This window comes from Ovis canadensis, chromosome 1, assembly GCF_042477335.2.
Source record: "Ovis canadensis isolate MfBH-ARS-UI-01 breed Bighorn chromosome 1, ARS-UI_OviCan_v2, whole genome shotgun sequence".
Taxonomy (NCBI): Eukaryota; Metazoa; Chordata; class Mammalia; order Artiodactyla; family Bovidae; genus Ovis; species Ovis canadensis.
This window is the reverse complement of record NC_091245.1, coordinates 92,914,712-92,941,690: the sequence shown is the minus strand read 5'-3', so window position 1 is coordinate 92,941,690 and position 26,979 is coordinate 92,914,712. Positions and strand designations below refer to the sequence as shown.

The window sequence follows — 26,979 nt, the reverse complement described above, 5'->3', positions numbered from 1 at the left end:
GAGTCTAGCCATACATATATTGCTACAGAGTCTCTAGTCCCAAGTATCTTTCACATCTGATAATACCTTGTTTTCTAGTATCTTCATTTGTTTATCTTTTTTTATAACTTCACATTCAATGCTTCGAGCCTAAAAAAACATTATTTAACATCAGATTAAAAATGTTAACAGAAATTCTATTTTATTCTATGAGTATCTTTTAGACATGGAGTTATAAAGCTTAGTCTTATATTTCTAAAAAAAAAATAGTTATCAGCTCTGCCAGTTTATTTCAGCTACATTTAAATATATATATAATTTTTATATTTAAAAAATTAAAAATGTTTTTGTGCAAATATGTTAATGTTCATTATTATCTTAGCCTCATTATCACTTTACAATCTTTTACTAGCTTTCCCAGTTTATACTGAATTTTAAAAATTATATATAGAAGTTCACCTTCTTTTAAACATGTTTTTAACAAACATTTATTAAACTGAACTTTGTAACAATCCAATGATGTAGAAAAATAGGTATTATGGCCATTTTAGAAATGAGGGAAAAAAGGCTCAGATAAAATATGGATTGGGATAAAAGAAGAGTACAATGAATTTCACCAAGAAATATTTGCAACTTGAATTATTTCCAGGAAACTCTTTCAATAAGTAAACTGAAATCCAACCACAGAAAGCTTTAAAATGCTATCAATTTGTCTTGCATTTCACTTTTTCCTTAACTCATCATTAATATCTTCTACATTGGTAAAATAAATTTTAAGTTCTTGGTGGAAGATTTTTTGTTTTACATTAACCATCAAATTCATGTGTTTCTCTACACCAACAAGATAAGTGTTTTGAAGCAGCCTCTGACACAAATTTAAAGTAGTGAATTACATACCAAGTTTTTAGGAGACTAATTTAATTTGGGGGGGTGCTGAATTTAACTAATAAATATGAAACTGAAAGAAAAAGACAGCTTTTAGGGGGAAAAAAGTAGTACAGTCTAAAGAATGTTAGAGAGGCAACTCTGCCACTTCTTAGACATGTAGCTTTTTGGCACTTTTACCTTTTGGAGGCCCAGTTTCTTAATTCATGAAATAAGGACAAAAATGACTTCCAGCCTAAATAACAAAGAATCTAGAATGTTCCTGGTCATTGCAAGTCCTTAAAAATATAGTTCATCTTACCCTTAGACTATTCCAACAGTCTTAAAGCCCTCCAACATGTAAATATAATTATGACACTTCTCAGGTCAAAACTCTTCAACAACCTCAAACTCCTAAATATAACTGTGAGGCCTTAAATGATATACTCTCATTTTTCCCCATCCTCATTTTTCCATTTATCTTCCCATCTCTCATCTTTCTATACTCTCTCCACTAACACCACTATCTTAAACTCCACCTTTTGGCCTAGATAAACTTGTATAGTTGTTTAAATATAGGGGCCCTCTCATATTTCCAAGGCTCTCTCATACTTCATATATTGTGTGTGTGTCTGTGTGTGTAACTTGAAATACTCTTCTCCCTGATCTACTTATGCCTACACCACTGCCTTCCACTAATTCAATTAATTGGAGGCTTTAACATGAATTTTGCTTCTTCTAGGAAGCTTGTCCTGACTCAAGTTCAGATAGCTGTCCTTTCCATGGTCTCCAATAGCAATTATACAGAAGACCTATATTTCGGTCTTCTATTTTTAGTGTAAATTCCACAGTAACCCTATCAGTTCATAAAGTTGGATGGGGACTAATCTGTCTCCAAGGATGGGAATGCAACTCAGGCTTGAAGAGATTACTCTACCCCCTAACTGCAATGAATGGCTCAAGTATAAGTGAGCTAAACTCGGCAAGAGTCCTCACTAACATTTTTTTCAAAGCTTTGAAGACTATTTTTATAGCCTTCTAACTGATTCCAATGCCTTCCACCTCTCCCTATTCTATTCTTAAAAATTAAAAATGTTACTTGTCTAATAAAAAACCTTAAATGGATCACTACTGCCCAACAAAACAAACTAAAATAAAACTTCAGTACCCAAAACACTTCCTGGCACAGTGTAGGTAGTTAATAATATTTGTGGAATGAATGAAAAAACAAAGTCAAGGTCTTCACAATCTAATTTGATCATTGCAATCTATTTTGGCACAATTTTCTCCCACTGTATGTTATATACCACAATCACTTCACATACTTTGTACTATTCTACTTTTGTGATAATCTTCTCAACTCTCTGAAATCATTCCCACCAATGTACAACACAAACTTATTAATCACTTTATTAGTATGTTTTATATTACTAAAGCATGAGCCTCTTATTTAGCCTAAAATATAAATCAACATTTATAAATGCTAAGTGTTAAAGAAATTTAGAATTATGCCATTATTTCTTCTAGATAAAAACCACATAAGTAAAACAACTCAACATGGCCCACATTTTTAAGGTCAACAGCCTACAACAGTCCTTGGCCCTCCAGTTATCTATACAATAGTATACTTGTTTTTGGACACCAGCTACTGCTTTTATGATTTGAAACTTTGTGATAGAACCTACTATTAAATACAACATACATTTTCTTCACTCTTGTCCAATTTACTTTTAACTTCATCTCCTTTCTGTTTTAGTTCTTCTCTCACAGATTCCAGTTCATTCCTTAAAGGAAATGGAAGAGTGACATTGCAATAAAATCTATATTTTCATTTTATTCCCTTTCTGGAACTTCTAAAATTGACTACTGATCAGTTTAAAAATTTTTATTGGTTTATATTTTCACTTTGATTGATCATTTTTCATGCATTGGTATATATACTTCTGTTCTTAAATTTAAATTAATTTATACATTTACTTTGAAATTATTTAGATCTTTATAGTTATTTTTACATAAAAAGAAACTTCAAGATAGAAAAACTTATTTCTTATTTAAGTCAAGATTTCACTTTCCTGTTTTCTTAGTCATCATTCTAAGACATAGTCATAATGCTGTACAAATAAATAAGGGACATATATACAGGTGATTTTAATGAAGAACTGTAGGACTGAGATATTTGCATATACATGTATCCTTATGTATGTATAGAGTATCTCACAGAAACATATACAGGAAACCATGATACCTCTGGAAAGGAAAACTAGATAGCAGGAAGACAAAAGGCAAGAAAGTTTTCTTTCCCCATATCCCTTTGTTTCTTTGATTTTTATACCATATGCATATATAATCCTTTCAAACTTTTTTTTAAAAAGCTATCTGCTGTGCATGGAAACAACAGTGCTTTGTCTCAGAAGGATATGTAAAGCTATTTCTAATTGTAGACTCTCTTATTATTATAGCTGATATGTTACTAGGTCAAATGTGAATGCATGGAATAGTAATCAATCATGTGAAATAACTAGCCTCATAAAAACTGAGTCTAGGATGCTTACTCTTTGAGTTTTAAATCTTTAATTGGCACATTCTTACTTTTCCTAAATATATTATTTAGAGTTCTGTAAACCCAGAGTAGGTAGATGTACAAAAAGATGTTATCCAAATAATTTCAATTCTCTTAGATAAAAAGTAGCCTTTCTCTAAATATGTATTCACTTTTGATCCCCAAAATGTTTAGTGGCTTAATCACAGATTTAACCTGTAATCTTCTGAAGAAGAGAAGTAAGCATATAAGACAAAAGTAATCCTTAGAAACATAATAAAAGATGACTTTCCAAATATGGAAAATAGTAACAGTTATGTACTAGGCACTGTGCTCAGTGCTTTGTTCATATTTCTCATGTAATGCCCTAAGAGTCCTATGAGGGAGATATACTAGGTCTAAGGAAATAGCAAATAATTTACAACAGTTAAGTTTTAATGACCACATTCTTTACTCAAACCTAAATCAAAACTTAATACATCAGAATATAAGTACAAGCAAGAGCCCTCAAATATTTGGAAATCATCTAAATTACTAATGGATTAAAAGGAATCTGTAAATATAAAAACTCTATCCCAGAGCTACCAGGGAAGTATTTGCAATATTACAATCTTTAGCAAGGTAATTTTGAAGGTCTTAAAATATAAGATCTCCTATCAGCTGTCTATCAGGCATCTATAGATCTGTATCTGTGTATCTGTTTATTGATCAGTGGATTGCTGAAGCTTTGAACCCTTTAGCGGATGTTTCAGGGTCCATTTTAAGTGCTGTCACTGTGCCCCCTCCATGCAGGTGTATGAATGGAGGAAACAGCTATTTTTATGACAATAACCTCCCCAAATGCAAGCATTCTAGTGGCTACATGGAAATGCAAGTGTTCTAGTGGCTACGTGGGAGGATATTGTGGAATGGGGCTTTCACAAGGCATTCCTCACAAGGAACTAACGTGTCTGTGCTGTTGACAATCATCCTGATCATCAGAATTGCTGCTTTAGCCGCTTCAGGATTTTTCCACTATCAGAAAACTGGCTCCCTTTTGTCTTATCTGCCCAAGCTGTCAAGCTTAAGCAGTCTCAAATCCTCTGAAAATGGAAATGGGGTGACCTTCAGATCAGGGGATGATGTGAACATGGATATTAGAGTAACTGGTTTTGGGCCTGAGTCTACTATTGACAGATTGCTGGCAATGAGGGAACATTTTGCCACAGACTTCAGGAAGCCACCCATAATATTTGGGAACCCGACATATGCCTCCAAGGACACTACTATCACGGCAGCTCAGCCAACAACAGCCCCGGTAACTGAATCTGGAACAGTGTATAACAAAAACTATGGAAGTCCCATTAACCCTGCTGAACACAGTTCAGACACAAAGCCAACTCCCTCAAGTCCTGATGAAACTCAGCCAACAAAATGGAATATCTTCAAACGAAAACCAAAACAAAGTGTCAACTTTGAAAATCCATTCTATTCCAAGATGGAGAATGGACCAAAGGTCAACGCTGCTAAGGTTTCTTGGAAAAAAGGCTCAACTCCAGGCTACAGTGCAACTACAGGCTACAGAAGATATTAAAGACACCGCAAATTTTGTTACAGAAGACTCAGAGGCATAGCTGTGCTGGCTATTTAGGGAATAATTAGAAACAGACTTTTGAACATATTTGTTTTTTTTTTTACCAAACAGATAAAAAAATTAACATTCAGTACTTCATTAAAAGAATACTTTTTTTCCCCTGTACTCCTATAGTTGATACTGTTTGTAGAAACATTGCCTTGTGTGCCTTGTTCACTCATCTCATATTTTTACAAATAATTATCACCTTGTACTATCTGTATATCTTTGCACTGAACCTCTCTGAAGGTAATGCTATAAATATATTGTACATTTGTAAATTTGGGAAAGATTATCACATCATTAAATTTCCTAATGAAAGTAAAAAAACCAGCTTATTTAGAAAATAATAAACATGATAAACTGCATATCAAAAACCAGGTCATAGATCTACAGTAGTATCAAAAGTAAATTGATACTTGAAATGATTTTATTATTTGAAATGATTTTATTAATTTATTATTTGAAAAAGAGAAAAGTAAACTAAATATCAATATATCAATTTTTTAAATAACTAAAGAAAATATTAATATTTGATTGCAGGCAGAAAAAAATAAACTTCTAAGTTGACATAAATTTATAAATTATTTATATACTATATATATTTATATACAAATATAAATTTATAAATTATTTACATATAATATTTATAAATTTATAAAAGCAATGGGAAAAATTTTCAAAAAGAAAGCAATTTAGATTTAATTTAACCGTATGACAAAATAATTACCCACAGCAAAAGGAAAACAACAGGTTAGGGAAAATATGTGCTATAAATAAAACAAGATAAAGGATTAATATGTTTTTAAAAGCTTAACTAAATAAGTAAGAAAACAGTCAAGATCTCAAAATATTATAGGCAATAGATATAAGCAATTTAGAAAGAAGAAACTCTAGTAAGCACACATAAAAATTACAAAGTTTACCCAAAACATGAAAATTATAAATCCTAAGAACTGTAAGTTATTTCTATCATCAAATAAATACATGATAATAACTAAAAGTAATTAAAAGTTTTTATAACCAGCATTTTCATAAAACATTGGTTGTATTGCATACTTTACAAGTGATAGAACCTATCAGAAATCACTTGTCTATCAAAAGTAACTGAAATAAATTACTCAATAAATTCACACTTGAAATTTATACTTTAAGAAAAAATCTGTATGTGCCAAAACATTTACTACAGTGTTATTTATGAAAGTAAAAAACTGGAAAATGTAAATATCCAAATTAAAATAATGCTATATCCACTTGACTGACTGGCAAACAGGTATTAAATTAGATGACTGTGAAAACACCAAGAAAAACAGAAAATACTTAAAATAATATCAGAGTTTTAAAATATCTCTTCTAAATATTCTGATATATGATTAGTGTACTTTCTGAAATTAACATTAATTATTAGAAAATTTATATTTTAAAATTAGTTTTTGTATCTAATATCATTATTTCAAACTAAGTATAAAAGAGGCATTATTACAATTTTATTTTTAAGCAGGATTCCAAAATACTAATTTAAGTCTAATTTTTTTACTTTATTCTATATTAAACATAAGATTAATCTAAATTAACTACAAGTTAATAGAAAAGAAATACTATTTTTGGCTAGTCAAAAAGGCCAATGCATTAGTCTTGCCTTAATTGTGTTTCTGTCTCTCCCAGATGTTCTATTTGTTTCAACATCTTTTCTTCTTGCCTTTTGCTATTCTAAAGAAATAATCAGTGTTGTTTATATTAATTATTTTGCTTCAACAGAAATAAAATTGAAACTAACATTTAAGATCTTTATGTCTTAAAATTCATTTAGTTATAAATAAAACAAGAGAATGGGCTATTTAACTTGTATAATGCCACACAACTTTTCCAGTCTTACTCTATTCCCCTAATAATATCTATGTATTAATACTAGCTAAAAAAAGTAAGTCTTACTTGTTGTTTCCCACTGATACTTTGAGACTTGTGTCCTCTGTACATATTGTTATGGCTTTAAGGAACGCTTTTCCACTCATTGCACCTACTGAGCTCATAATTACTGGTTTTTTAAAGGCAAAACTTAATGCTATATTCTTCTGAAGGCTTCTCTTTCCCCAAGGCAGAGGTGATCCTGTGAATTCTGATAGCACTTTGTCTCCAAAACAATACATATGATATTTTAAGCACTTTTTCATTGAGTCATAAACTCCTAAAGAGGGAGGATGATATTTTATTTATCACTATATGTTCCACAGTGTCTTACATTATTTGCTAACAAATACTTGAATACTTTATTAAAATACTTTATAAAAATCTTGATGCTTCAAATTAGAATAACTTTATCAATAGGGAGCCTCCATCTTCTGTTGCCTTTTATTACCAATGAGGATCAATATGCGTATTTTTCTTCTAAAACAAAGTATTTAGAAGAAAAAGATAATCAGATAATCTAAGAAATCAGACTTTTAAAGCTGAAAGAATCTTCAGTGGTAATCTATTCTAAGCCCCTAATTTTGCAGTAAGAAAACTGTCACTGATACTTTCTTTTTCAACTCACATTAATGTCTTCTTGTTGTTTCTTGAGTTCCAGGGCCATATCACTTGTTTCTTGTGCTAGTTCTTTATTTTCCAGTGAAAGTCTGTTGCAGCTTGCAGTTAGTTCAGTATTCTTCAGCCTATTTTTTTTAAATGACATATCATACCAAAATATTTACATATAAAATTATATAATACAGAATTTTATCCAAAATAATCTTAGGGGAAAGAAAGAAGGGGCTGGGGCTACAAATGAAACAAGATTGGCTTTTAGTAAAGAATTTTTGAGGCTGAGTGAGAGGTATATGGGCTTCCTAAGTGGTGCTAGTGGTAAAGAACCTGCCCGACTCGGGTGTGATCAAGATCACTTAAAGGAGGGCATGGCAGCCCACTCCAGTATTCTTGCCTGGAGAATCCCATGGACAGAGGAGCCTGGTGGCTACAGTTCATAACGGTCACAGAGTCAGACACAACTGAGGTGACTTAGCAAGCACACATGCATGCATGCACAGTAAATATATGCTGGTTCATTACATTATTCCCTCTTTTAACATTGTATATATTTGAAATTTTTATATAATAAGTTTTTTGAGATGTCATATATTTCCTAGCATATTTCCCATAATGCTTCCCCCTTCACCTTTCCATAAATTTTGAAAAGCATATTATTATTTTTTACACATAAGATTTTCTTTCTAGCAGGCTGTCTCTTACAAACTATTTCAAATTTCTGATGATTTAAGTATTACATGAGACATTAATGATTTAATTAAATATTACAAAATCCATTTAACTGAATATTAATATTTTCATTAAAATAAATAAAATTTATGCATATGCACAATACTTAAACTGCTCTTACAAGGTCTCAAATATTCTACATCAGAAGAGAGATTACTACTGTTACTAGTTGCAGCCAGGATCAATTTTAAATGAGGGAAGGTAAGTGTATGGCTCATGGAATAATTTCAGAAGCACCTATAACTCCTACTTACTGATGCTGGAAACTCATCAAAGTCTTTTAATTAAAAAATGAAAAGTTGAAAGAGCAAATATACCAAGGATAATACAAATTTATATTAATCAGTTAATTCATTAAAAAGGACTTTGGTTAACAGATGAATTTTACCCAGAGCCCCTACAAAAGTACTGTTGAAAAGGTACCAGAAGCTGGGAATGGGAGCTGAAAGAGAAGGGACAAGATGCTGAGTAAATTATTCATTTCTTATTTTTATCTAGAGTTGAAAAGCAACCAGAACACAAAAATTATGCTCTCCACTAGACTGCCTCCTTGAATTTAGTTCTCCCTGAGTGACAACACAACAATTATTTCCTCCTATTTTCTCTAGAAATTAAATTTACTAAGTAAGTGAAGCAACAAAATATTATGCTTGGACAATATAAGAGATGAATTTATATTTCTGTCATTTCATCAATTCAAACCTACAAAGTAATTTAGTAAAACAACCAAAAAAACTACAGCTAGAACTACAAATGATTATTTTTATAAGAAACTAAATAATAATCTCCAAACAAAATCACTCTTCTAATATAGTTCTCATGTTTGTGATATATTCTTCTTATGTCAATAATACATAGTTTCTTTAACAATGAAATTGATAAATTATTTTGATCTTTAATCAGAAATAAAAACTTTAAGCCTATTCAAAAAAGCATTATACATAATTTACTAATTTAGTATTAACTACAGTGGAAAGTAGTTAATATTTTATAATACTACAGAAAGTTTAGGAATTGAACACACAAACTACTTTATAGATAGAAAACATACTTCTCATTTTCAAGCTCAGTTTTCAGCTCTTTAACCTGATTTGAATAATGCTGTTCACTTGTTGCAATGGCAGTTAGCTGTATTTCCAAATCATGTACTTTTTTCTGGAAAATAAACACACATTATCACAGCAAATGCTTTTACAATTTTCTCACTTAAGAAGTATGGTCATTCTATGTAAGCAAGTTATATACTTGGTAAAAAAAATATGTCAAAATTCTTAAATTTAAATTGATTTAATGCCACAGTTATTATAATTTTAATACAGTGAGCAATGACAAATGCAACACTAAAAGTAAACTTCATTTGCATATTCTGAAGCTCAACCAGTAAAATTATACTTGAAGTGAACTGAAGTGAAGTCCCTCAGTACTGTCCAGCTCTTTGCAACCCCATGGACTGTAGCCTGTCAGGCTCCTCCGTCCATGAGATTTTCCAGGCAAGAATACTGGAGTGGGTTGCCATTTCCTTCTCCAGTGGATCTTCCCAACCCAGGGATTGAACCCAGGTCTCCCACATTTTAGGCAGATGCTTTTACCATCTGAGCCACCAGGGAATATTATAAAATACTGTTGTCTGTTTTATACTACCAAGTAATAAATTTCAACTGAAATATCATTATTAAGAAAAAATATATTAGTTAATAAAATCAGGCAATATCAGAAAAGTAAGCTGCTCTTATTATGTTAGAATAACATAATACTGTAATACTGTAATAGACTGAAAACCCTTTTTAAAAGTAAAAGACATTCTAAAACTATGAAAACTATAAACTTAGAACTTAATAAAAGCTAAAATTAAAAGTGTCAATTAACAAATACTTATAAGACATCAAGAAATGTATTGTTATAAGCCATGCTTACATTATTGGTATCTTAAATGTTGACATTTCTCTGCCTCATTATAATATGGAGGTTTTCTGTTTTAAATCCATTGTTAGCACACTAAATACAGCAGAAACACATGTTCAAGAGGAATTTTGTGAAGCAATCTTGTGCAAATCTAACAGCCATATAATCTACAATGTAAATCTGTACCCTACTAGCAAAACACTTAAAAGAAAAAAATGTATCCTTTTTAAACGAACCTCTCTGGTTTGGAGAAGCCCAGTTAGTTCTTGTTCTGCTCCTTTTAATTCTTCAGCAATCTTCTCAAATTGTTTCTTCTCATCTAAAAGCTTTTGTTTTTCTGCCTATTTTAAGAACATTAACAAATCATGATAACCAAAGCACATACACATTCAAAATAATCAAACTTCTCAAATATAGTTGTGAAGAGAATTATGACTTTCTCTTTGGTTAAAATTTTTTAAAAAGAGAAAACAAATCATTAAGTAAATTCCAAAATTAAATATGATAACAGAGGATTTAATGGACAGAGCCCCGTAAGTTTTTATTTAAAAAGATTCATACAGACAGAAAGGTAAGTGGCAGAAGAGTAGTCAAACGTAGAATGCATCTCTCTTCAAAGATACATCAGAATACCTCTTCAGATGCAGAAGACCTTGCAGACCACCAGCTGAAACTGGCAGGAGTCCCTGACCACTGGAACCATGCAAAAATCAATAGGATGAAGGAAGAAAAGGGAAAAAAAGGAGGAGAGTGAGCAGGACTGGACCTGCACCCATGGAGTGGGGGAGCTGAAGCCGGGGTGAGGACCTCACACAGGGGCAATTGAGGCTGTTGGAGAGTGAAGCAGCTGATCTGTGACAATCTGAATGGAGTGAGAACCACACAGACAATCCATGCCACAGCCTTATATAGCCCAGACAGGAATGCAAGTCCACCAAAATGTATGGTGGCTAGGAGCTGGAGCGTAGTGATTAGAGAGCAATCCCAGGGTGAGGACTGCTGTTGCCTGTAGGGAGATAGCCCAAAGGGACAGGAGGGAGATCAGAGTGTGGAATACCTTTGGAGCAAAACCAGGAAGCAGGGCACTACTGCTGAGTTAGGGGCAGAGGGTGGAGCCATCACTGCAGCCTCTCTCCCCACCCGCAAGTGTCAGCAGCTGACCAATAGAGAAAGAGCCCAGAGAGGGTGGCCCTTTGAGTGCCTGATATGTCAAACAATAGACAAGGACCAGCCAGGGAGGCCCTTTGAAAGTTCAGCTGCCAACGGCTAGAAAAAGATTCTATTAATAATAGAACTATATCTCCTACACCTTGGTCGCTGGCATCCCTAGACAAATGACATCATGAAGGTCCCCACGATCCAAGCAACTGTGCCACCTCCGACTTTATCCTTACTAGAAGCAAAGCAGCCAGAGACTAGAAAAAAAATCCTAAAATGCTCTATCTCCTCTGCCCATAGTCACCATCTTCCTTGCACACCTGGCACCGCCAGGGTCCCTGCAATCCAAGTAGCTGTGCCATCTCCACGCTTGATCCCCACTGGGGCAGAGATACCATAGGCTAGAAAAAAACCCCAATAGTGTCATACCTCCTGTGCCTGTAGTGACCAGATTTCCCTGCATACTTGGCATTGCCAAGGTCCCTGTAATCCAAACAGCTGCACCACCTACACACCCAGTCCTCACTAGCACAGAATCAAATCCTCCAGTACACTCTCAGGAAAAGACCCTGATGCTGGGAAAGATTGAGGGCAGGAGGAGAAGGGGATAACAGAAGATGAGATGGTTGGATGGCATCACCGACTCAATGGACATGGGCTTGGGTGGATTCCAGGAGTTGGTGATGGACAGGGAGGCCTGGCATGCTGTGGTTCATGCGGTCACACAGAGTCAGACACGACTGAGCAAATGAACTGAACTGATAGTAGCATCTCAATACAACAGACAAACACTAACAGACATAAAAGGGAAATCAACAGTAACACAATAATCGTAGAGGACTTTAAAACCCCACTTACACCAACGGACAAATCATCAAAAAAAATTAATAAGGAAATACAAGCCTGTTTAGTTCAGTTCAGCCACTCAATCGTGTCTGACTCTTTGAAACCCAATGGCTTCAAGCACACCAGGCTTCCCTGTCCATCACAAACTCCCAGAGCTTGCTCAAACTCATGTTGATCGAGTCGGTGATGCCATCCAACCATCTCATCCTGTCATCCTCTTCTCCTCCCACCTTCAACCTTTCCCTGCATCAGAGTCTTTTCCAATGAGTCAGTTTGTCGCATCAGGTAGCCAAAGTATTGGAGTTTCAGCTTTAGAATCATTCCTTTCAATGAATATTCAGGACTGATTTCCTTTAGGATGGACTGGTTGGATCTCCTTGCAGTCCAAGGGACTCTCAAGAGTCTTCTCGAACACCACAGTTCAAAAGCATCAACTCTTCAGCACTCAGATTTCTTTATAGTCCATCTCTCATATCCATACATGACTACTGGAAAAACCATATTTTTGACTAGATGGACCTTTGTTGGTAAAGTAATATCCCTACTTTTTAATATGCTGTCTAGTTTGGTCATAACTTTTCTTCTAAGAAATAAGTGTCTTTTAATTTCATGGCTGTAGTCACCATCTGCAGTGATTTTGGAGCCCAAGAAAATAAAGTTTCTCACTGTTTCTATTGTTTCCCCATCTATTTGCCATGAAGTGGTGGGACTGAAGTCATGATCTTAGTTTTCTGAATGTTGAATTTCAAGCCAGCTTTTTTACTCTTTTCTTTCACTTTCATCAAGAGGCTCTTTAGTTCTTCTTCCCTTTCTCCAATAAGGGTGGTGTCATCTGCATATAGATGGGCCTAACTCATATCTACAGGACATTCTATCCAAATGCAGCAGAATACACTTCTTTCTTGAGTGCGCATAGAACATTATCCAGGATAGATCACATCATGTGTCACAAATCAAGTCTCAGTAAAATTAAGAAAAATGAAATTGTATCTGGCAACTTTTCTGACCACAAGGGTATGAGATTACATATTAAAGGAAAAAAATGTAAAAAAACACATATGTGGAGGCTAAACAATATGCTTCTAAATAACCAAAAGGTCACTGAAGAAATCAAAGAGGAAGTCAATATCTAGAAACAAATGAAACGAAAACACAACAAACCAAAACTTTTGAGAAGCAGCAAAAGCAGTTCCAAGAGGGAGTTATACAAGCCTACCACAAGAAATGAGTAAAACATTAAATAAACAACCTAACCTTACATTCAGAAAACAAAGATCATGGCATCTGGTCCCATCACTTCATGGGAAATAGATGGGGAAACAGTGACAGACTTTATTTTTTTGGGCTCCAAAATCACTGCAGATGGTGACTGCAGCCATGAAATTAGAAGATGCTTACTCCTTGGAAGAAAAGTTATGACCAACCTAGACAGCATATTCAAAAGCAGAGACATGGCCAACTAACGTCCGTCTAGTCAAGGCTATGGTTTTTCCTGTGGTCATGTATGGATGTGAGAGTTGGACTGTGAAGAAGGTTGAGTGCCGAAGAATTGATGCTTTTGACTTGTGGTGTTGGAGAAGACTCTTGAGAGTCCCTTGGACTGCAAGGAGATCCAACCAGTGCATTCTGAAGGAGATCAGCCCTGGGATTTCTTTGGAAGGAATGATGCTAAGGCTGAAACTCCAGTACTTTGGCCACCTCATGCGAAGAGCTGACTCATTGGAAAAGACTCTGATGCTGGGAGGGATTGGGGGCAGGAGGAGAAGGGGACGACAGAGGATGAGATGGCTGGATGGCATCACTGACTCGATGGACGTGAATCTGAGTGAACTCCGGGAGTTGGTGATGGACAGGGAGGTCTAGCGTGCTGCGATTCATGGGGTCGCAAAGAGTCGGACACGACTAAGTGACTTAACTGAACTTACACCTAAAGCAACCAGAAAAAGAACAAAACCCCAAAGTTAGTAGAAGGAAAGAAATCATAAAGATCAGAGCAAAAATAAAAGTAAAAGAAGTGAAGACAACAGTAGCATAAATCAATAAAACTAAAAGCTTGTTCTTTGAGAAGACAAAATTGACAGACTCATCAAGGAAAAAAGTGAGAAATCCACAGCAAACATTATTTTCAAAGGTGAAAAACTGAAAACATTTTCTCTAAGATCAGGAATAAAATAAGGGTGTCCACCCTCGCCACTATAATTCAATATAATTTTGGAAGTCCTAGCAATGGAAATCAGAGAAGAAAAAGAAATAAAAGGAATTCCAACTGAAAAAGAGAAGTAAAACACTCACTGTTTGCAGAAAACATGTTACTATACATAGAAAACCCTAAAGATATCACCAGAAAATTACTAAAGCTAATCAATGAATTTAGTAAAGTCACAGGATACTAAATCAATACACAGAAATCTCTTGCATTCCTATACACTAACAATGAAAAATCAACAGAGAAATTAAGGAATCAATCCCACTCACCACTGCAACAAAAAAAGTGAAATACCTAGGAATAAAGCTATTTAAGGAGACAAAAGACCTGTATGTAGAATTATAAATCACTGATGAAAGAAATCAAAGACCACACAAACTAATGGAGAGATATATCGTGTTCCTGGATTTAAAGAACCAATATTGTGAAAATTACTATCCAAAGCAGTCTACAGAGTCAATGCAATCTCTATCAAATTACCAATGGCATTTTTCACAGAACTAGAACAAAAAATTTCACAATTCATATGTGTGTGTGTGTTAGTCATTCAGTCACATCCAACTCTTTGAAATCCCATGGACTATAGCCCACCAGGCTCCTCTGTCCATGGAAATCTCCAAGCAAGAATAATGGAGTGGGTTGTCATCTCCTTCTCCAGGAGATCTTCCCAAACCAGGGATCAAGCCCAGGTCTCCTGCATTGCAGGCAAATTCTTTACAACCTGAGCCACCAGGGAAGCCAATTTATATGGAAACACAAAGGAACCCAAATAGCCAAAGCAATCTTGAGAAAGAAGAATGGAGTGGAGGAATAATCCTTCCTGACATCAGACTACAATCATCAAAACAGCATGGTAGTGGCACTAAAACAAAGACCAATGGTACAAGATAGAAAACCCAGAGGTAAACCCATGCACCAATGTACACCTTATCTTTTCCAAAGGGGAGGCAAGAATATATAATGGAGAAAAAACAGCTTCTTCAATAATTGGTGCTAGGAAAAATGAACAGCTATATGTAAAAGAATGAAATTAGAACACTTCCTACAATGGAGTAAAGACAATCTCTTTAACAAGTGGTGCTGGGAAAACTGGTCAACCACTTGTAAAAGAATGAAACTAGATCACTTTCTAACACCGTACACAAAAATAAACTCAAAATGGATTAAAGATCTAAATGTAAGACCAGAAACTATAAAACTCCTAGAGGAGAATATAGGCAAAACACTCTCCGACATAAATCACAGCAGGATCCTCTATGATCCACCTCCCAGAATGATGGAAATAAAAGCAAAAATAAACAAATGGGATCTAATTAAAATTAAAAGCTTCTGCACAACAAAGGAAAATATAAGCAAGGTGAAAAGACAGCCTTCTGAATGGGAGAAGATAATAGCAAATGAAGCAACTGACAAACAACTAATCTCAAAAATATACAAGCAACTTATGCAGCTCAATTCCAGAAAAATAAACGACACAATCAAAAAATGGGCCAAAGAACTAAATAGACATTTCTCCAAAGAAGACATACGGATGGCTAACAAACACATGAAAAGATGCTCAACATCACTCATTATTAGAGAAATGCAAATCAAAACCACAATGAGGTACCACTTCACACCAGTCAGAATGGCTGCGATCCAAAAATCTGCAAGCAATAAATGCTGGAGAGGGTGTGGAGAAAAGGGAACCCTCCTACACTGTTGGTGGGAATGCAAACTAGTACAGCCACTATGGAGAACAGTGTGGAGATTCCTTAAAAAATTGCAAATAGAACTGCCTTATGACCCAGCAATCCCACTGCTGGGCATACACACCGAGGAAACCAGAATTGAAAGAGACACATGTACCCCAATGTTCATTGCAGCACTGTTTATAATAGCCAGGACATGGAAACAACCTAGATGTCCATCAGCAGATAAATGGATAAGAAAGCTGTGGTACATATACACAATGGAGTATTACTCAGCTGTTAAAAAGAATTCATTTGAATCAGTTCTGATGAGATGGATGAAACTGGAGCCAATTATACAGAGTGAAGTAAGCCAGAAAGAAAAACACCAATACAGTATACTAACACATATATATGGAATTTAGGAAGATGGCAATGACGACCCTGTATGCAAGACAGGAAAAAAGACACAGATGTGTATAACGGACTTTTGGACTCAGAGGGAGAGGGAGAGGGTGGGATGATTTGGGAGAATGGGAATTCTAACATGTAAACTATCATGTAAGAATTGAATTGCCAGTCCATGTCTGACATACGGTGCAGCATGCTTGGGGCTGGTGCATGGGGATGACCCAGAGAGTTGTTGTGGGGAGGGAGGTGGGAGGGGGGGGTCATGTTTGGGAACGCATGTAAGAATTAAATATTTTAAAATTAAAAAAAAAATTTAAAAAATTTAAAAAAGGAACACTTCCTAACAACATACACAAAAATAAACTCAAAATGGATTAAAGACCTAAATGTAAGGCCCAAAACTAGAAAACTCTTAGCAAAAAATATAGCCAGAACATTCTTTAACATAAATCACAGCAAGATCCTCTATGACCAGCCTCCTAGAGTAATGGAAATAAAGACAAGTAAATGTGACCTAATTAAATTTTAAAGTTTTTTCACCACAAAAGAAAGTATAAACAAGCTGAAAAGATGGCCCTCATAATGGGAGAGAACAATTGTGAATGAAAGAATTGACAAAGCATTAATCTTTAAAATATACAAGCAGCTCAGGCAGCTCAATATCAGAAAAACATACAACCCAACAGAAAAAAAAATGGGCAGAAGACTTAAACAGACATTTCTCCAAAGAAGATATTCAGATGTCCAATAAACACATGAAAAGATACTCAATACTGGTCCTTGTTAGAGAAAAGCAAATCAAAACCACAATGAGGTGTCACCACGCAGCAGTCAGAATGGTTATCATCATCAAATTCTAAAAACAATAAATGCTACAGATGATGTGGACAAAAGGGAACCCTCTTATACTGTTGGTGGAAATGTAAATTGATACAGACACTATGAAGAACAGTATGGAGATTTCTTAAAAACCTAGAAATATAACTATTAATACCACATGACCCAGCAATCCCACAACTGGGCAGATATCCTCATAGACTCATAATTCAGAAAAACATATGTACCCCCATGTTCATTGCAGCACTATTTACAATAGCCAGGACATGGAAGCAACCTAAATGTCCATCGACAGAAGTACGGATAAAGAAATTGTGGTGTATATACAATAGAATATTACTCAGTCATAAGAAGGAATGAATTTCAGTCAGTTGAACTGAGATAGATGAGCCTACAGCCTTTATACAGAGTGAAATAAGTCAGAAAGAGAAAAATAAATATTAACACATATATATGGAGTCTAGAAAATGGTACTGATGAACCTATCTGTAGGGCAGTGACAGAGACATAGACATAGAGAATGAACTTGTGGACACATCAGAAGGAGGAGACCATGGGACACATTGAGGGAGTAACACTGAAATATATACATTACCATGTGTAAAACAGATAGCTAGTAGGAAGCTGCTGTATAATACAGGGAGCTCAGCCCAGTGATTTTTGACAACATAGAGAGGTGGAACAGGAAGGGCAGGAGGGAGATTCAAGAGGGAGGGAATATATGTATATTTATGGCTGATTCACACTGCTGTACGATAGAAACCAACACAAAATTATAAAGCAATTATCCTTCAATTAAAAATACTTTAAAAAAAGAAGCATTTTTTAGATTGGAAGAATTATTGTTATTAATATGACCATATCATCCAATGCAATCTACAGATTTAATATAATCCCTATCAAAATACCCATTACATTTTTTACAGAACTAGAACAAGTAATCCTAGAATATATAGAGAGCCACAAAAGACCATGAGTTGTCAAGAAATCCTGGGGGCAAAAAAAGAACAAAGCTGGAGGTACATCCTCAATGACTTCAGATGATATTACAAAGCTAAGTAATCAAAACAGTATGGCACTGGCACAAAACTAGACACACAGATGAATGAAACAAAATAGGGAGCTCAGAAATAAATCCACACACCTACTGTCAATTAATCTATAATAAAAGAGTCAATAGAGAAAAGGTAGTCTCTTTGGTGCTGGGAAAACTGGACAACTACATGTGAAATAATAAAGTTAGAAACATTCTCTAACACCATATATAAAAATAATGCAAAATTGATTAAAACCTAAATATAAGACTAGAAACCATAAAATCCCTAGAGGGAAACATAGACAGGATACTTTTTGACAGAAATCATAAGCAATATTTTCTTAGATAGCCCCTAAGGCAAAAAAAGCAAAAATAAATAGATGAAACCCAAGTAAACTTAAAAGCTTTTGCACAGGAAAAGAAACCATCTAGTAAACAAAAAGAAAAACTACAAAATAGAAGAAAATATATGCAAATGATAGACTGACAAGAAGTTAATATTCAAAAGATACAGACAGCTCATAGAACTCAATATCGTACCAGTCAAATCATAAAATGGACAGAAGACCTGTATAATCATTTTTCCAAAGAATGCATCCAAATGGCTAACAGGCATATGAAAAAATGCTCAACATAACTAAATACTAGGGAAATGCAAATCAAAAACACAACTAAATATTACCTCACAACTATGAGAATAGCTGTTATCAAAAAGTCTACAAATAACAATGTTGGAAAGGATGTGGAGAAAAGAAAACCCTGGTACACTGTTGGTGGGAATAAATTGATGCAGCCACTATGCAAAACAGTATGGAGGTTCCTTTAAAAACTAAAAGTTACCAAATGTTGAAGCAATTCCACTCCAGCACATATCCAAAAAAACTAAAACACAAACTCAAAAAGATATATGCACTCCAATGTTTACAGCCACCCTATTTACAACAGCCAAGACAAGGAAACCCAGAAGCAACCCAAGTGGCCATCAATAGATGATTGGATTAAGAGATGTCTACACACACACACACACACACACTACTCAGCCATAAAAAAGAGTGAAATACTGCCATCTGCAGCAAAATGAATGGACCTTAGTAAAAAAGTCAGAGAACTACAAATATCATATGACTTATATGTGGCATCTAAAAAATAATACAAGTGAATGTATATACAAGACAGAAACATACTCACAAATGTAGAAAGCAAGCTTAGAGTTACCATAGGGGAGAAGGAAGTGGGAGAGACAAATTAGGGGTAGGAGGTTAACAAATACAAGCTACTACAAACAAACAGATAATCAATAGGATATACTGTACAGCACATGGGATTATATTCAATATCTTATAATAACCTACAATGGAATATAATCTGAAAAAAACTAAATCACTCTGCTGTACACCTCAAAGTAGCACAATCTCTAAAATCAACTATACTTCAACAAAAACAAAAAAGAAAGCTCTGATAGGTTTTACAAAAATAAACCTGTTTAACTTTGAAAAAAACTAAAAAAAATATTTTAAATGTCCATAAGAACATACCTAATAATCATCACTTTAAGTGAAATGGACTAAGGGACTAAATTCTCCCAACAAAAGACAAAGAGTATCTGAGTGAACATAAAAAAAGGTATATATATATATATGTACTTACATATTTTATATATATATACTTCCTATAAGAGACTCACCTCAGATCTAAAGACACAGACTAAAAGTGAGGGGATGGAAAAAAGTATTCCATGAAAATTTAAATCAAAAGTAACCCAGGGTAACAACACTTACATCAAAGACTTACAAAAGACAAAGGAAATTACATGATGACCAAGCAATTAATCAAAAAGATGATGTAATAATTATAAATATATATGCATCCAACATAGAAGTATCTAAATGCATAGTGCAAATTCACAGACATAGAGAGGGCAGTTGACAGTAACACAATAACAGGGAACATTAAAACCCCATTTACATCAATAGACAGATTATCCAGACAGAAAACCAATGGGCTTAAATGACACATTCGACCAAATGAACTTAACATATTTATAAAGAACATCCCATCTAAAATCAGTAGAATATACTTTCTTTTAAAGTATATATGGGACATTTTCCAAGACAGACCACATGCTAGGCCACAAAAATTATCAGTAAATTTAAGAAAATTCGATTCATATCAAGCATCTTTTCTGATCACACTATGAGTCTAGAAATCAACTACAAAGAAAAAAACTACAAGGGAAAAAAATCCTCAAACATGTGGAGACTAAACAATATGCTACCAAACAACCGTGGATCACTGAAGAAAACAGAAAATACATGGTGACAAATAAAAATGAAAAAACAACAATCCAAAATCTAAGAGATGCAGCAAACTCAGTTCTAAGATGGCAGTTTATTGTGGTACAAGTCTACCTCTCAGGAAACAACAAAAAATCTCAAATAACCTAACTGACACTCAAAGGAAGCAGAAAACTCACTAGAAGAAAGAAAATCATAAAAATCAGAGCTAAATTTTAAAGATAGGCTAAAGCAACAATAGAAAAGATCAACAAAACCATGAGCTGGTAATGAAAAGATAAAGTTGATAAACTTTAGGAGGTTCATCAAGAGAAAAAGAGGGCCCAAATCAACAAAATCAGAAATAAAAAAGAAATACAACCAATACCACAGAAATACAAAGGATCATGAAAGATTACTATGAACAATAAAATGCCAATTAAATGGATATCCTACAAGAAAATGACAAATTCCTTAAAAATGTACAATTTTCTAAACATGAACCAGGTAGACATAGAAACTATAAACCAACCAATTACCAGTGATGAAATTAATTAATTTTTAAAATTTCCAACAAATAAAAGTCTAGGACTAGATGGCTTCATAGATGAATTCTACCAAACATTTAAAGGGAAATTAAACCTGTCCTTTCTCAACTAGTCTAAAAAACTGCAAAGGATGTGTATAACGGACCTTTGGACTCAGAGGGAGAGGGAGAGGGTGGGATGATTTGGGAGAATGACATTCTAACATGTATACTATCATGTAAGAATTGAATCGCCAGTCTATGTCTGACGCAGGATGCAGCATGCTTGGGGCTGGTGCATGGGGATGACCCAGAGAGATGTTATGGGGAGGGAGGTGGGAGGGGGGTTCATGTTTGGGAACGCATGTAAGAATTAAAGATATTAAAATTTAAAAAATAAAAAACTAAAAAATAAATAAATAAATAAATAAATTTTAAAAATAAATTAATTAATTAAAAAAATAAATAAAATTTAAAAAAGCAAAAAAAATAAAAAGTAAAAAATAAAAGACTGAGTTAGCTATAGAACTTTACTTGACATACCTCAAAGAGAAAAAAAGAAAATTCCAGAATAATATATATAGTATGATACTATTGTTAACATAATTACATATTCCATAATCCCATATATATATATATTCATTGGTATGCAATTGTATAAACAGAATTCGTTAAGTTTAATCACCTTGGGGAAAGGTAATAGAAGGTGTGGGAGTGCGGCATAATTTACATGTTTTGTTATGCATCTTACATCATTTTCTTAATAAAACAAACATGTATATATCTGGAATTTTAAAAATACAATAAAAAGAAAATGAAAGACTAAAATAAATAAATAAATAAATAAAAAACTGCAAAGGGAGGAACTCTTCCAAACTGATTGTGCCAGGCCAGTATTACCCTATTTACAAAACCAGACAAAGATGTCACAAAAACAGAAGATTAAACACCAACATCATTGATGAAATTAGATATAAAAATCCTCAGCAAAATATTATCAAACCAAGTCTATATAGTCAAAGCTATGGTTTTTCCAGTAGTCATGTATGGATGTGAGAGCTGGACCACAAAGAAGGCTGAGCACCAAAGAATTGATGCTTTTGAACTGTGGTGTTGGAGAAGACTCTTGAGAGTCCCTTGGATTGCAAAAAGATCAAAACAGTCAATCCTAAAGGAAATCAATCCTGAATATTCATTGGAAGGACTGACGCTAAAGCTGAAGCTCCAATACTTTGGCCACCTGAAGTGAAGAGCCAAGTCACTGGAAAAGACCCTAATGCTGGGAAAGACTGAAGGCAGGAGGAGAAGGGGATGACAGAGGATGAGATGGTTGAATGGTATCACCAACTCAATAGACATGAGTTTGAACAAGATCTGGGAGATGGTGAAGGACAGGGAAGCCTGGCATGCTACAGTCCATGGGGACAGAAAGAGTCGGACACAACTGAGCAACTGAACAGCAACAAGGTTCAATAATACATTAAATACACCATGATCAAGTGGGATTTATCCCAGAGATACAAGGATGGCTCACTATCTGCAAATCAATGTGATATGCCACATTAGCCAATTGAAGAATAAGAATCATATGATCATCTCAATAGATGCAGACAAAGTTTTTGACAAATTCAATATCCATTTACGCTAAAAATTCTCCAGAAAGTGAGTATAGAGGGAACATACCTCAGCATAGTGAAGACCATATAAGCTCACAGCTAATATCATGCTCAATGATCAAAAGCTAAAAGTATTGCTTTTGAGATCAGCAATAAAACAAGGATGCCCACTATCACCACTTCTTTCTAACATAGAACTGAAAATCCTAGCCACATCTATCATAAAAGGAAAAGGAATAAAAGGAATCCAAATTACAAAGGAAGAAATAGAACTGTCACTGTTTGCAGATAACATGATACCATAAACAGGAAATCCTAAAAAACACCACCAAAAACCTACTAGAACTCTAAGATTTCAGTAAAGTTGGAGGTACAAAATTAATACACAGAAATCTGTTACATTTCTATGGACTAACAACAAACTATCAGAAGGAAAAAATAAGAAAACAACCCCATTTACAATCACATCAAAGAAAATAAAATACCTAGGAAAAATTGTAAGAAGAAAAAAATCTCTACTTGAAAAACTATAAGTCACTAATGAAAGAAATTGAAACCAACCAAAAAAAAGATAAAAAGATACACTATGTTCATGGACTCAAAAATTAATGTTAAAATGACCATACTACCTAAGGCAATCTACAGATTCATTGCATTCCTATCAAAATACCAATGGCACTTTCCACCATACTATAACATAATTAATGTACAACAAAAGAGGCAAGAAATACAATGGAGAGAAGACAGCCTCTTTCATAAATGGTATGGGGAACACAGGACAGCTACATGGGAAATAATCAAACTGGATTACTCACTCATATCATGCACAAAGATAAATTCAAAATGGATTACAGATTTAAGGGTCAGAAAGAAATAGGCAAGGGAGACTAAGAGGTACAAAGTTCCAGTTGCAAATAGATGAGTCACAGGTATAAAATGTACAATGTGGAGAATATATGCTAAGTAGCTTCAGTTGTGTCTGACTCTCTGCACCCCTATGGACTGTAGCCTGCCAGGCTCCTCTGTCCATGGGATTCTCCAGGCAAGAATACTGGATTCCCTCCTCTAATGGATCCTCATAAACCAGGGATCAAACCTGTATCTCTTATGTCTCCTACACTGGCAGGTAGCTTCTTTACCACTAGCACAACATGGGAAGATAATATAGTCAATACCCATGTAATATCTTTGTGTGGTGACATGTTGTAACTAGACTTATCACAGTCATCATTTTGAAATGTTTATAAATATAAAATCACTGGTGTGTAACAGGAACTAACATAGCGTTTTAGGTCACTTATACTTCAAAAATAAACTCTTAAAAAAAGAGATCAGATTTATGGTTATGGAAGTGGGGGAAACAAGAGGGGATGATAGGTTGGATGAAGCTGTCAAAAGGTACAAACTTTCAGTTATAAAATAAATAGTACTAGGGATGTAATGTATGATATAATTTAAACTGCTATATGTTATATATGTGAGCTGTTAAGAGAATACATCTTGAGAGTTTTCATCACAAGGAAAGTTTTTTTAAATCTCTTTAATCTGTATTTGTCTGAGATGAGGGATGTAAATGTATTGTGATGTATGTAAGTCAAATCATTATTTTGTACCCCTGAAACTTATATATTGTTGTGTGACAAATTTCAAGAAAACTGGAATAAAAATAAAGCACAATTCAATTTTTAAAATAAAATTTATATACACAGGGTAATTTTAGAGTCATTCCCCCCTTACCCCTACAACCAAAGAGTCTGCCTTGTGGAAAAAGAGAAATAAGGATGGGATTCAGGTGAAATGCGTGGCAATAGCTAGGCTGAGGCAGTGTCTGATGGAAGGGTGATGGTGAGGAAGGGAAGGAAAGAAGGAAAATGATAGAAGGCAAGATTAAAGGGATTCATTCAGCTGGATGAGGTGCATGTGTGTAAGTTAGTAAGAATCATGTGTGTGCTTAAGCATATGTATGTACACATGCACATGTGTGTGCACTTGCTCCAAGGACAGACTTTAGTAACAGTTTCAATGTAATCAGACTACATCCAAAAAAATTAAATTCAAAATAATAATAAAGCTGGAGGAATCACATTACCCAAATCTAAGACTCACTATAATAAGCTACAGTAAGCCAAACACTGGCGAATGGCTAAACCACAAAAATCAATGAAACAGAAATAGCCCCAGAATAGATCTGCACATATATAGTTTAATTAAATAATTTAATTTTTTTAATAAACATGCAAAAGTAACTCAACACAAAAAGGAGAGTCTTGGGAATTCCTTGGAAGTCTAGTGGTTAGCACTCCATACTGCCAAGAGCGTGGGTTCAATCCCTGGTTGGGAAAATAAGATCCTGCAAGCCGCTTGGTATGACAAAAATAAATAAACAGTAAATACATACACAAAGAAAAAGAACAGTCTTTTCAACAAATGGTATTATAACTCTATATCAATCCAAGGTGTTTAAATCTTAAATATCTCTCAAAACCATCTATTTATTCCTCACTAAGACCACCATCTCCCAGCCTAAGTTCTCTTCTCTGAATCCTATGACTGTCTGTCTATTTATAACTGTTCTATCTTAATATATTCTGTTCTCTATACTGCAAACCAAATGAGACTTTCAAAATGCAAATCTGACTGAGTCATCCTCTGCTAAAATTCTTTACAGCTTCTCATTACAGTTGAATAAATTAAAATTCTGCTGATATGATTTAAAAGGCCATAAATTACTAGGCTCCTACACCTCTCTAGCCTCATTTTGCACCACACTCTCCCTTTCATTCCATGTTGTATTCACTGTACTCCTTCTTATCAAAGGATCTTTGTATATAAAATTTCTCCATACCTGATAAATACTTCTTGTCCTTCTCTGGATTTCAATTCAATCTTTACTTTTTCAAAAAAGCCTCTCCTAAATTCTCAAAATAGTTTGTGCTCAGTCACTCAGTCATATCCAACTCTTTGTGAATCTATTAGGCTTCTCTGTCCATGGGATTTTCCAAGCAAGAATACTGGAGTGGGTTGCCATTTCCTCCTCCAGGGGATCTTCCGGACTCAAGATTGAACCCACGTGTCCTGTGCCCTCCTGCACTGAGACAGATTCTTTACCAGATAGTCACTTGGGAAGCCCCTAAGTTGTTCATATCTAATTACACTATGAACTAACCCTTTATTGACCTTGATACTATTGTATTATTACCTTTGAATGACTGTTTGAATTTAAGTGTGATTATTTCATATCACAGCCTTTTCTTGGCGAAGGGGCTTGCATAACTCAAAGGAGCTATGAGCCATGCTGTTCAGAGTGACCCAAAACAGATAGGCCACAGTAAAGAGTTCTGACAAAAAAAGTCATCCCCTGAGGAGAGAAATGTCAACCAGCTCCAGTGTTTTTGCCCAGAAAACCCCATGGACAGTATGAAAACGCAAAAAGATACTACACCGGAAGATAAACCCCTCCCCCTCAGATCAGAAGGTGTCCAATGTGCTACTGGGTTAGAGCAAAGGGCAATAGCTCCAGAAAGAATGAAGTGGCTGGGCCAAAGTGGAAATGACACTCAGCTATGGATGTGTCTGGTGATGAAAGTAAAGTCCGATAGTGTAAAGAGCAGTACTGCATCGTATCCTAGAATGTTAGGCCCATGAATCAACATAAATTGGATGTGGTTAAGCAAGAGATGGCAAGGGTGAACATCGACACCTTAGGAATCAGTAAACTAAAATAGACAGGAAAGGGAGAATTTAATTCAGATGACCATTATATCTACTACTGTGAGCAACAATCCATTAGAACAAATGGAGTAGACCTTATAGTCAACAAAAGAGTATGAAGTACAGTATTTGAGTACAATCTCAAAAATGATAGAATGATCTGTTTGTTTTCAATGCAAACCATTCAACATCACAGTAATTCAAGTCTATGCCCCAACCACTGATGCCAAAGAAACTGAAGTTGATCAGTTCTATGAAGACCTACAAATCCTTCTAGAACTGACACCCAAAAAAGATATCCTTTTCATCACAGGGGGCTGGAATGCAGAAGTAGGAAGTCGAGAGATACCTGGAGTAACAGGCAAGTTTGGCCTTGGAGTACAAAATGAAGCAGGGCAAAGGCTAACAGAATTTTGCGAAGAAAAAGTGCAAGAGACAACTCTACATATGGACATCATCAGATAGTCACCTCCAAATTCAGATTGATTATAATTCTTTGCAGCCAAAGATGGAGAAACTCCATACAGTCAACAAAAACAAG

The 26,979-nt window shown here is 34.7% G+C and overlaps 1 protein-coding gene across 1 annotated transcript in view; it reads right to left on the bottom strand.

Moving 5' to 3' along the window:
* The window catches only part of SYCP1 (synaptonemal complex protein 1), a 141,192-nt gene that overhangs the window by 63,930 nt on the left and 50,283 nt on the right, over positions 1 to 26,979 (bottom strand). Inside the window, exons 17-22 of the mRNA XM_069601483.1 lie at positions 10,385 to 10,489; positions 9,298 to 9,401; positions 7,528 to 7,645; positions 6,634 to 6,704; positions 2,546 to 2,627; positions 67 to 129 (exon numbers count right to left, since the gene is read on the bottom strand). Of these exons, the coding sequence (XP_069457584.1) occupies positions 67 to 129; positions 2,546 to 2,627; positions 6,634 to 6,704; positions 7,528 to 7,645; positions 9,298 to 9,401; positions 10,385 to 10,489 (543 nt within the window). The remainder of the gene's footprint in view (positions 1 to 66; positions 130 to 2,545; positions 2,628 to 6,633; positions 6,705 to 7,527; positions 7,646 to 9,297; positions 9,402 to 10,384; positions 10,490 to 26,979) is intronic.